Genomic DNA, 12,933 nt, shown 5'->3' with positions numbered 1-12,933 from the left:
GAGTCGCATGTCAAGCCATTCAAGCTTTCCTCTCCTTCCGGCAAGGCCAGTCTCCAGGCTGGGGACAGGGCACTCACTGGCTCCAATGGCGAGCACAGGGGGCTTCCATTGAATCAGGGCCTGGTGTGAGCCGAACAGCACTGAGAGCTGCTGTGGGCAGCCCGGCAGCGGGTGTGGTTGGGTGTACAAGCCAAAGATGACCAAGTTGCCAAACCCAAATTCTTCTATGTGACTCAGGTCACATCCCACGATGAACTCATTAAAAGACAGAGAATCCTGTTGGAAAACAGCCTTGCCATCTGTGACCAGGAAGTCGTTGTTTTCACAAGCAAAGCTCTTCACATCAGTAAAGGGGACATGAGGTAGGACAAGGTGGGACGCGGAGCCATCCAGAAAGGTTGACATGAAGACTTGGGCGGTGTCATTGAAGTAAATGATTCGCTTGGACTGTGGCTTGATTGCAAAGTCCTTTAATGTGCCACTCTGCACAATACGCACAACTTCCGAGTCCCGACCAGAAGCCACGGGGAGATCCACTCTATAAATGCCATCTCTCAGGAGATAAAAGACATACCTGACACAGGAGCAAAAGAAGCCTGGTGTGATTCAGTGCAAGGGTGAAGGAGTAACAATGCCTCAGCCCATTGTTTTATCCTGTTGGGCAATCAGAACCAGATATCTCCAGAGTGGATAAGTACAGGGTTTCCCAAGGTGCAAACTGGTAAAGGTATTTATTAAAGATATGCTCTAGTCATTTAAGTTAGAAGTTGGAACACTGGAAAATGTCAGCCTCCCTTATAATGCATAATCTCCTAATTATTAAATGTGACTTTTTAAGGAATCAGAATTTAAGAACAGCAAGGGTCTTTAAAGGTTTTCTAACGAAATCTACTCTTAAAGGAAAGCATATTATATAAAAATTACATGACCGAACATGTTATTTATTACGAAACATTTTTCTCCAATATACACAAATTCTTAGTCTAATTCTGTCAATAAACATTCCCATGCATTGTGAATTACAAAATGGAAGAAAGCAAAAACATTTAAGCAATTTTTTTAAACTGGACGGTTATTATTTTACAGTTATCTAGCAGTACTACTCTGCATTTGTAGTAGACTAAGCTTTTTTTTTTTAATATTCACAATTGAGTGAGACGGTAGGGCTACCATTTTACAAAATCATGAAGAAATACCCCACAACTGAGTAAAACAGCTGGGAAGGACCACCCAACAATCAGGAGAAAGGAGCCAGTGGAAGAATTTTGATAAAACACCTAATTTGGAGCCAAATATCATGGTAATGATACAGGTTGATTTTTAATAATGAAAGAGAAAACACTGCCAAAATATTTCATTGATAAATCAAATTTATAAATACAGTTTTAAAACATAAAACTATTAATTCGCATGTAGCTAATCTAGAATTTGTGATCATGGAGAAAGACGTTAACACACATATATTTTTGCTTAGTAAATCTTTCTTATCAAGAGCCCATGCCGTGGGTTGGCAGGATTCCAACCTTTCATCACTACTGTCAAATCATTTTCCTTGTCCTGTTCAGTCCCGCTTTTATTCTCCTTGATGACTATTCCAAATCTTTACCAACATGCTCGAGACTCCTGTGCCCGAATAACATCCCGAGATGTAAACTTCATGTTGAGATATGAACCTATGTTCTTTTTCTTAAGAGAACATTGTGGCAGGCAAAGAGCAGAAATAACCTGGCTCTTAACTTCCTCTTTTGTTTCCCAAATTCAAATTGTTAAGGGACTTTGAAGGGATTTCAGAAGATTACAATTCTTTTACTGAAGCAGGGAAGAGCTCAGGTCTTTAACCCTCATTGTCACTTTGGAAGGGAAAGAAAAAGAGAAGAAAGGTGAGGAGACCTGGGTGTGGGGGGAGGAAGATGGAGGTGAGATAGAGAAGCAGCAGGGATGGGGGAGAGGGAAGAGTTTTATAATAAGTACAAACTCAGTGAGTGAATAATTCAGTGGTGCAAGATAACAGCATAATGGTAACCTTTTTTAATCAGAAGAATAAACTATTTCATCTATCTGAAATTCTTCAGGAATACTACATACAAAGGGTTGCTAAAAGTTTTGATTTTTACAGAAACTCTGTCACTGTATAGGGAGATGATTAGAAGACAGGCCCTGGAGCAAGAAGTCAAATACTGATTCCAGCGCAAAACAGCGGATGGTCTTGGGCAGTAAATAAATCAACTTGTGCTTTGCTTTCCTATCTATAAAATTGGGTTAATAAAAGTACTACCCCATATGGCTGAACAAGAATTAAATGAATTATTGGAAGTAATGCACTTAGAAGCACATATTAAGTGCCTGATAACTATTACTGAATAATTATTATTATAATTTCTAGTCATATTTCAAAATCTAAGCACAAATCAGTTTTATCCTAATGGAATAAAGAGCCACCAAAGACCTCTTTGAGATGTATTTTGAGTGACTGATTTAGTGAGTGAAGTTCATTATCCTCAGAATGAGTCATTTCGTGTAATTGCCAGCAACAAAGTTCATTTCATAAGATCTTAGACTTTTACAAATGAGGAAAATAAGATCCAAAGAGTCCAAAGGACTTGTCCTACATCACAGGGTTTAAAAAAAAAAAAAAAGGAAAAATCCTGTAATTCAGTAATTCACTCAAGCTTAAAACATTAAAATAAATATCTGGTAAATTATGAAAGAATATGAATAGACAATCTTGATTTTAAATCAATAATGAGCAAGAAAGTCAATTCGTGAAAGATAAAAAGTGTTATGGGCTATATTTTTTTCATTCAAAATGAAAACAACTTTATCCCTACAAGAAAGAAAAATGTTTAGTCTTACAAACATTGGCCTTGCTTATTGGTTACTAACCTGTAATTATCTGATTATATTTAAGAAATAATAACCCCAAAATAACTTCCTATGTTTTCATCCTTCACATTTGAGCATGTGGAGATCATGTAATACATTCACAGTGAATACCCCATTTCATCCTCAAAATACCCCAACTGAGAATTATTGTCTTCCCCGTATGGAAGGATAAAGCAAAGGTCATAGACACGAAGTTACTTTCTTGAAGTCCTACTACAATTTAGCATCACAACTGAGCTAAAATGTGTCCATTTCACTTGTGGCAGGGGGAAACAGTGATTTGTAATGGCAAATTTTAACTTGTTATTAGCTATCAATTTCTGTTTCCTAAAGTGGATGGTAGCAGTGTTCTTTCTAAACCAGCCTCCTGATAGATGTGAGAACCAGACCAGAAAAATGAACAGGTACTGAATTGCTCAGCAAGAGAAAACGGTGCAATGAAAAGAGGAAAGAGAGGCAGGAAGGGCTTCTCATGGGGAGCATTGAGAGGGAATAAGACCCTGAGTCATGCATAAAATAGTGACATACCCAAGACGAGGACCCAGGCCCCGGAGTCCCAGACAAGAAGTCTTTCCCATAAGCCCATGTTTTACTGTGAAGGAGAAAGGAAAAACTACTTACCTAGAGAAGTTGTGGATCAAGTTTGAATGAAATCTCCTCTTGGCTCTATAAGAATGAAAAAACTTTGCCTGGATTTAATTAAATGTGAAATCAGATACATAGATTGGCTCATCTGGTACTAGGATGTTATTAGCAAGCAAGTTTCCCCAAGATTCTTGCCAAAGGAAGAGAATTCACATTTACAAGGCCAACACTCACCCATTGTATGAATCAGCCACAATTTTTTGAGGTGCAATAATTGAGGGAGGAGTAACTTCCTCAATGTTTGAGCAGTTTTCTAAATCACAGACACATACCTAGAGAAGAGTACATCAGTAGAATTAGTGTCTATTCAATTTGGCCAACAAGTATTTCTTGAGCAACTGCTCTGTGTTTAGAATTTCACTAGTCACAGAGCACTTTTAGAAAACATGAAAAAGCCCTTAAAAGACAGTGTTATATCCTATATCCTAATGAGTTTATATCCTGTTGGTATCCGTGAAATACAAGTATGTATTTTCCTGGCTTACAGAGGCACTCAACTATTTTTAGTAGTATTTAAGCTGTTTCCAAGTTTAGGGGCTTCCAGCCATAGTGATTGTGACCAGCCTGTCCCTTTAAAAGAAGGAAACTTGAAACACAGCAAACTGTGTCTTCTCAAAGATTTGGTAATACAATATTTTCAGAGACCTACTGAAGTTATCCATGGTTATTATACAATGTACAATGCTTGCAGCTGATTTTGCTCATGATTGGCAGTTTTATCTAGTGATAATTCAGGTACCACCACTGTCTTATGGAAGATGAATTATCATTAGTATAAACTCGTAGCTCTGAAAACTTACAATAAAGATGATTTAATGGTAGGTCAGGACTAGTACTAGGTAAAGTCTAGACCCTCCTATAGGCTAGATCTATGGTTCGTTGCTAACCCAGTGTCTAAAACTTACACACTCAGTGACTAATTATTGAATGAAAGAATTATGTTTACTTGTAAATATACCAAGATATGCATTAGAGTATCCATATCAAGTTGTTTACTTTAAATTCTCAGACTAACCAGTTGATCCATGATGAAATACATTCTCTGATAAAGCCAGTCTATGGAGATGGAAGAAATTAATCCTGAACCACTGTAAAAAATTCTCAGGTCAGACACATCAGACATGTTGGCAGCTCCCTTCACCCATATGAGAGTTCCTTCAGAGAAATAAACAACTTGCTGGTGGACATTAACTGATATTCCTGGAAGAGCCATGCAAATACATGTGTGTTATTAGGTAACAACCAGACAAAACACTTCCATGAAAGAGAATTTATTTCTTTGATCCTTAATAAAGGGATTAAAACTGAAGTCAACCTGGATCTTTCTTTTCACACTAAGGAAACATTTTTCTCTATTACACTGACCTGTAATATTACGGTGTGTAGCCCCTGACTGAAGGCAATGTGCTTCATCTACTAAATGTTTTAAAGATCTCTTTCGTAGAGAAGTTTTCCTGGATAAAAAGAGCCACTGTTCCTCTTCTTGAACTAAAACAACAACATAGTTTCTAGACAGACAGACCAATCATATGCACATTGACACAAAAAAGATCAATACCACCCTTCAAAACAAGGGGACTAGCACATGAAAGAGGCTGGTCAGATTTTCTCTGAAGGCACTGGGGTATTTCAACTGTGGTTGAAATCACATTCTGTGATTGGGATGAGAAGTACAGTGTCAGTCAAGTAGGATTTCTGGGTATGTGCCCCTAAATGCCCTCAAAATAACATCACATGCGGTACCACTGTTCTCAACAGGCTTGCCCAAATAGGAGCTCAGCTTATTATCCTCCACCATAGAAATCTGACTGCTTGGTGGAGGTGGTCCAGCCCAGGCTGGAGCGGGTTGTTGCATAACACACACATATGGACAAACTTTGGTTGTCTCTGTTTTGTCTTTAATTATCTCCCTTTGAGGCAGGAGAAAGGTCCGTAGTAATGAAACTAGAGACTGATGAAGTGTGCGTTGATGAACACTTTTAGTGTAATTAATAAATGTTATGCAATAATCACGGTAACAACAACCTTAAGCCTGCTCTGTATTTAACTCGCCCTCTGGATGCTTCTTGCATAACAAAAATACCTCTCCTTTCCTAGAGTGTAGTAACAGCCCCAAAAAATAAACTAAAGGCTGGTGATAGATGACATTCACTACCCACTGGCATAGGCGTGTGCAGATTAGAGGAAGGGGCAGTCAAGTCAGGAAATGGGGTTCCCATGAAAACAGAGAGCAGACTCCTAGAATTCTGAATCTTTGTGTGTTATTCCAAAGTCTTTTAACTCGCTTCCCCAAAATATTTCCAGTGCTTCTTAGAGAGCATTTTCTTTTATTATTTTGCTCACGTGGGCATCATGCAGAAAGTATTCAATCTCTCAAGGCAATTGTTAAACTGCCGAAGTAAAAAAAAAATGGTACTTGCAAAATAATAACAGAAGCTAATTTGGTAGACTGAATATTCAGAATGGTAAAATGTAACTTATTAAGTTTAGATATATTTAAAAACCTTAAGGAAACTGGAAGAAAAAGATATCTGATCTGTATTAAATGATAATACATAATATAAGGTGGAGGTTAGGGCAGAAACGATATATGTATCCCCTAAGTGTGTAAATGAGAGTCATAATCACTAGTGACTTTAACTGAAACCAAGGGTTTGCTTGAAGCCATTTTTTTAATCCCTAATTTTTTTTAAATTTTTAAATTCCAACGTGGAAACTTTTGATCAAACAACTTACTCCTATTTGTCAAATACTGGGACTCATTTAAAATTGAAAACTTACCAAGTATTCAGAAGACAGTGTCCATTTGGGCAGAACAGTAGGGTCTTGGGGAGCACCAGATGACCCAGGACCTCTAAGATCTGAACCCAGCCTTGCCACCCCCTCAGTTCCGTGTAACAGGAGGCGTATCCCCAGTCTCTACCTGCTGGGGATGAAGTGGTAATACTAGATTCTGCTTCTGGCCCCTCACCAACTTCATTTACTGCTGCAACAGAAAACCTATTCCAAAAACAATTTGGAGAGATGTATTTTACATGGCATGGTGTGAACGTAAGATAAAAATAGAAGGAGCAATAACATTTCTATTTAAAGGACGATGTGGCAATGCATGTATCTAGTTACTTGGTGCCACTGCTTAGCACTAAAATGACCATAAATCACATCCTTGTTTGCATTCCCCATAGAATAGTTCGGGGTCACAGAGGTCAAAAACTGAACTCTGCTATCTGCATGACCCCCATTCATGCCCTAATTTAAAGAGGTCTTAGTAAATGCTGGAAAAGCTAACAATAATAAAATAATCCCCTTAACAGTTAATACAAAAATACCATTAACAGAATTTTACCTCCTTTTTTCATGTTGGATTAAATGGAGAAATGATATTTATGGTGCTTATAATGTCTTTTTTAGCCCATATTTATAAGCCCATATTTATTAGCCCACATTTATATTTATCTCTGAATATAATAGAAATACTTACAAAGGTTTTTGCTCAGGATGGTGTAATCTAATAAGCATAAAAACTTGAGGAAAACCACAGTAACTTAAGCCAACAGCACAAAGCCAATGCGACTTCTCAAAATACATTTAAACTATTTTTTAGCCCTATTTCTTAAATAATTATCATGCCTGTACCCATGCTGGTTACTATTTTTTAATTTTATATTGGAGTATAGTTGATTTATAATATTGTGTTAGATTCAGGTCTACAGCAAAGCAACTTAGTTATACATATACATATATCTATTCTTTTTCAGATTCTTTTCCCATATAGGTTAGTACATAGTATCGAGTAGAGTTCCCTGTGCTATACAGTAGATCCTTGTTGATTATCTATTTTACATATAGTCGTGTGAATATGTCAATCCCAAATTCCTAATTTATCCCTCCGCCCCCCACCTTTCCCCTTTGCATGCTGGTTACATTTTTCCTACACCACTTAATTCTTACCTGTAGGTGGTATTTGGTAGAGTGGAGTAAAACTGGAAACTGGTTCTCTGTGTCCCTGAATCTAACTTTTGATTTTTACTAATCAGCCTTAAGTTATAACCCAAAATAGGTCCACCTGGGAATTGAGGTGGAACCCAGCTGATTTCCACTGTGTCGGGACTGGAGCTTTCAATATTTCTAATGAGAGGAGCAGTTTCAGGAACTGGAAGAGATAATGGTGACATCGTGAGCAGAAAATATACAGTGAAAAATGTAAAAATGTAAATAGGATAGGAAAAAAAGTGTTGTTCTTTTGAAAACAGCATAAATGAAGTATTTTTGTTAATATTCACAAGAAGTGATAGAGAGAAGATAGTAATATATCTATGAGCTGCAATTCTTGATCCCTAAATGATACCAGTTAGCTACTTTCCTAAGGGACTCTTTCAAATGTTATTGTCCTCACTTCTAATTTATGCAATAAAATTAAATGTGGAAGTATGCAAATAGGATAATGTTCTAGAAAAAAAGTGGTCAAAAATCTCCAGAGACCTAAATAAGTTGGGACGTGGGATGGAACCAGGTTAGGAAGGAGAAGAGAATCTGTAATAAACTGGAGTCAATGATTAACACAAGTTAAAAGAAGTAAGTCCTGGGGCCTATTCCCTCCCTAGAGTGCTGTGGCCGGACTAGTTCCAGCTAAAGATAGGGATTTAGATAAGCCTGAATTAGAACAGTCTGCTTCACTTTTGCTGGCATCAGCTCTGCTGACCCAGACTGGACTTTCCTCCCCCAGCTCCCAAGGTCCCCTGGAATCCAGGCCTTCTGTGCCTTAGCAACATCCCTTCCCTTGCAAAGGATGAAAGGAGCATGCATTCGCTAATTAAGCACTCACCCACAGACTTTAGGAGCTACCCAAGTGACAAAGAACAGAAAGGAAAACAAAAGATCTAACAGCCTATCTTCCATCCATGTCTCCACCTGCTTTCCATACCCCCCACGCCCTGAAACCACACCCTTTTATTTCCTCTTTCCCTAGAAAGACAGACCGATGCCACTTTGCTCTTCAGTAGTCTCTCTGCCTTGGAACAATTTTGGCAGGTGCTCTGCGTCACCCCTGACCCTTTAGAGTGGGGAGAAAAGAGACAGTTCAGCCCTCACGTTGGCTGCGTTTTAAAAAGGCTTTTTAATTGATCTCTCAGCCTTTCTCTGATACAGTTCCTCCCCAACTCTCAGACTGAGCTTTAGCAAACACAAATACCATCACGTCACTCCTCTGCTCCATGCACTCAGTCACCCTGGTGAACAGCGAGGTAGGAATCATCTCCCAGTGAATCAGAATCAGAATGTCAGAAAAACTAACTCTTTAGGGTCAATGCCCAGACAGACATGATCTGCTCCACTTCAAGCACGTAGATGTCACATGGTGAACTGTGATTATTGTCCAAATCTCCCCCACAAAAATCGTCCCTGAGAAGGCTGGTCAGGTTAGGCAAGGTAACCATTCCACCTGATTAAGAAATTATCTTCATAAGGGCCCCAATTAAAAGGCAGTCATACGATCTAAAAATCATATATTTCCCATAGCTAAAAAAGAAAAGAATCATGAAGAGATGGAACATGAAACAGATAACTCTGTAAGTTTTGATGTGGCTAAAAAAAGTGAGATAGAATTGAGGCATGAGATGCTATCCATAGGAAAGACACCCAGTACAAGGACTGGAACACCTGGAGGGTATGTGGGCTTGCATATCCAGAGAAAGGCCCAGAAATGGAAAGCAAAATTTGCCTTCTTCATTATTTTGATTTGACTAGACTTGGGCCCTGGACCACGGTATGTCTCCAGCACTGGAAAATGTTCCAACACTATTGGAGTACATGAGGCATTGCTTTGAATGAAGAAGGATCCACGTATTCTACTCGGACCTGGAACATTTCGAATATGACCCTAGGCCAGTGTCTGACCTGAGGTCCTAAGGATGGTAAGGGAATAATCAGCAGAGGTGCCACACATACCCTAAAATCTGATAAGCAAGAAGAGAGCACTAATCAGGGAAGAGGGAAAATGCCCCAACCAGCTTCATCAGCTGTCTAGCTATGCTTCTGTCCAAGGCCCAGTTCACAGTGAGGGTCTCTGCACACAGCTGAATCTCCAGAACGAAGGGTAGGGACATCTAACATCTGGCTTGGAATAAGTCCTCCCAAGTCCCCTCAGCTAACTCTGAGGGTGAGAGCACCAGGCAACTCTCCCTGAGTGTCTGCCCCAGGCATTCACCTCCCTAAAAGGCTCTAGGCTTGAATCCTTTTCCTGGTATGGAAGTCACATCTTTGAAAGAAGAAATCAGAAAATGCCCCAATATATGTACTGTTTTTTAAAATCGTCTCTAATCAAATGTTAAAGTATTATAATAACCTCCCAGCTGGTCTCACTACCTCTGTACTTTCCAGTCTCTCTCATTCCTTCAATCCATTCCATGTGTAGTGGCCAAAATTATCTTTTTAAGGAGTACTCCAAGCAACTACTCCTCTTCTTTAAAACCTTCCATAATTCCTGACTGCTTAATGAGACTTATTCTGACCACCTTCTTTAATACACTCCCCATTTCTAAAGGACAGACCCTGCTCAAAATATTCCTCTTACCATAGCATCCCGTATCTTCCTACTTACAATATACTTTCCTTATTTATTAGGTTTACTGCTTAGAGTATTTCTTCTCCACCAGAATGGGTATTTTTGTTTTGATCACAGAAGTATGGTGAGCACCTAGAACACTATTTGGCACCTAGCTAGGTACTCCATTGTTGGATGGGTCTATTAATGAAGGAATAAATTTATTTCATTGTTTAAAATAAAATGAACTAACCAAAGCTTTGGAATAATCCCTGATTTCTTAAGCAACGTGTGCGTGCCATACCTCCATAAGGATGAGTCCTATAACTGGGACTTGGAGGGGAATACAGTTGCAGCTGGGCTGTGAAGATCCAAACCACTCGAAAAATATATTCAGTGAAGGGATGCAAGGGCTCTACCACATAGGAGAGATTGGACATGGCCTAAATCAACAAGAGATCAAAAATCAGCATTTATGGAACAGCCACCGTATATTGTAACTCAAGAGCACAGATTCGTTTGTAGATGATGGATGGCCTTCTGGATATGGAGTGACCCAAGGCCTGCCAGACCAGTTGAAATGGAGGCCTGGAGCTCAGAGCTGAGAAGCAGAGCTTATCCCGACGTCAGTCAGCATAATTCACACCAAAATTCTTTCCTTCTTCAAAACTGCAAAATTATGGATTCAATTATATGGCATTTACCTCAAGGCTTTACTTTACTTTTCCATGTTAATATACTTGGTGTCTTGGGACTATTTTTCTCTGAACATGCTTTTGATTTCCTAAAAGAGACCGTCCTGGATGACCTCCCTGCCCTCCACCCTAGTTGGAATCATTTTCAATGGGATGGGCAGATAATGACCAATGATATAAGTAGTTGGTTATGTGATGCTGTGCTGAAGGAATAATATATACGTCCAATAATATATTTTCCTTAAAAATAAAAGGTTTAGCATAAAGAGTAGCAGAGATTAAAGTTCATCTAATCCAACCACTCATTTTACGTTTGAATCTTCTCTAGAATGTCTTTACACCTATAATTATATGTAGTAATTTGGCACTTTTAATAATTTGAAGAAAAAGTCTCTGTTTAGGCACATGGGCAGCAGTTCATACCTCAGTGTAAGTCCAGCTTCCAGGCAGTTGTGCATATTTCCACTGAATGATGTATTTTACTCCAGAGATGTTGGCCGATTTCCATCGTAATGTCACACTGTGGCTTCCAATGGAAGAAGCAAATGGTGCAGTGGGGAGGTCTGTATTTTCTGGGGAGAAAACAAGGTTTCATTCACCATGTCCCCTGTCTGTCAAAGCAGGAGAGAGTGTCCCTGCTTCATCTAGTGCCCTCAGCACCCTCTTGCCACAGTTATTCACCTGAACAATAACTGATGCACATATTCAAGTGATTTATTTTTTTAAATCAGCCAGTCGGTCTGGCAGCTTTTTTCCCCATAGAACGCACTTATCTTTGACGATAGTTTTTTTACAAGCAAGCAACATGGAGTGTTCTGAGACTGTCCAGTTTTCTCTTGTGATACCACTTCTACATAGGCTAGAAGGGTGGGTGCCAAGGGTGTGTCTGGGGCAACAGAACCATCCACTACCCCAGGACATGTATCTCAAGATATATTTTAATTTTACACTATATGTCTACAGTTGTTGCCCATTTTGTCAACACATTATTTTTATACGTGCAAGTAGTGGTCTGTACTCCAAAGGATCGTATATTCTGCTGTTTTTTATTGTGAAATATTTCATGACTTTTAAACAGTAGCAACATTACAATTGGTACACACAGTTATTGGTGCTACTTCCCAGGCACTGTGTGAGGGGTTAGAATTCTGAATGGTATGTACCACTGGGATGAAATTATTTTACTTTACTTTCTCTATTTTCCAAAATCGTGACTAATTTAATGCATTAGCTTGCTTTTTCGTCAGAATTTTTTATTGTGGTAAAATACACATGGCATAAAATTTACTATCTTAACCATTTTTAAGTGTACAGTTCCGTGGTATTAAGTACACTTATATTCTCGTGCAACCATCACGACCGTCCATCTCTAGAACTCTTTTCACCTTGCAAAACTGAAACTAACCATTAAATAATAACTCCCCATTCCCCCCTCTCTCTCCCCCTTCCCTAGGCAACCACCATTCTACTTTCTGTCTCTATAATTTTAAGTACTCTAAATACCTCATATAAGTGGAATCAAACAGTATTTGTCTTTTTGTGACTGGCTTATTTCACTTAGCATAATGTCCTCAAAATTTATTCATGCTGTGGCATATGTCAGAATTTCCTTCCTTTTTAAGTCTGAATAATATCCCATTGTATGTGTACATTGCATTTTGCTTATCCATTCATCTGTCAGTGGACATTTGGGCTGCTTCCATGTTTTAGCTATTGTGAATTCAATATTTGAGTATAATAGGGGTGTATAAATATCTCTTTGAGACCCTGCTTTCAATTCTTTCAAGTATATACCCCAAAGTGGAATTGCTAGATCATGCAGTAATTCTGTCTTTAATATTTTGGTTTTTTCCACAGGAGTTGTACCATTTTACATCCCCATCAACAGTGCACAGCATTCCAATTTCTCCACATCCTCGTCAACACTTTTACTTTTCTGGGACTTTATGCTTTTTTTTTTTTTTTTTCCTAGAAGCGGTATTTCATTGTAGGTTTGATTTGCATTTCTCTAATGATTAGTAATGTTGAGCATCTTTTCATGTGCTCTTTGGCCATTTGTATATCTTCTCTGTAGAAATGTCTAAGTCCTTTGCCCATTTTTTAATTGGATTGTTTGGGGGTTTTGTTGTTGAGTTTTAGGAGTTTTCTATATATTCTTGATATTAATCC

At 38.7% G+C, this 12,933-nt stretch overlaps 1 protein-coding gene across 2 annotated transcripts in view; it reads right to left on the bottom strand.

The window, feature by feature from the left end:
* ROS1 (ROS proto-oncogene 1, receptor tyrosine kinase) overlaps positions 1-12,933 on the bottom strand; it is a 116,755-nt gene that overhangs the window by 80,447 nt on the left and 23,375 nt on the right. For both annotated transcript variants that reach the window (XM_068551069.1, XM_068551070.1), the window contains exons 6-13: positions 11,188-11,336; positions 10,374-10,512; positions 7,480-7,681; positions 6,452-6,528; positions 4,894-5,016; positions 4,544-4,728; positions 3,703-3,800; positions 78-574 (exon numbers count right to left, since the gene is read on the bottom strand). In XM_068551069.1, the coding sequence (XP_068407170.1) occupies positions 78-574; positions 3,703-3,800; positions 4,544-4,728; positions 4,894-5,016; positions 6,452-6,528; positions 7,480-7,681; positions 10,374-10,512; positions 11,188-11,336 (1,470 nt within the window). The remainder of the gene's footprint in view (positions 1-77; positions 575-3,702; positions 3,801-4,543; positions 4,729-4,893; positions 5,017-6,451; positions 6,529-7,479; positions 7,682-10,373; positions 10,513-11,187; positions 11,337-12,933) is intronic.

The sequence above is a fragment of the Eschrichtius robustus genome, chromosome 9 (assembly GCF_028021215.1).
Source record: "Eschrichtius robustus isolate mEscRob2 chromosome 9, mEscRob2.pri, whole genome shotgun sequence".
NCBI classification, from domain to species: domain Eukaryota; kingdom Metazoa; phylum Chordata; class Mammalia; order Artiodactyla; family Eschrichtiidae; genus Eschrichtius; species Eschrichtius robustus.
The sequence above is the reverse complement of the archived record's forward strand: the minus strand, read 5'-3'. Positions and strand labels throughout refer to the sequence as shown.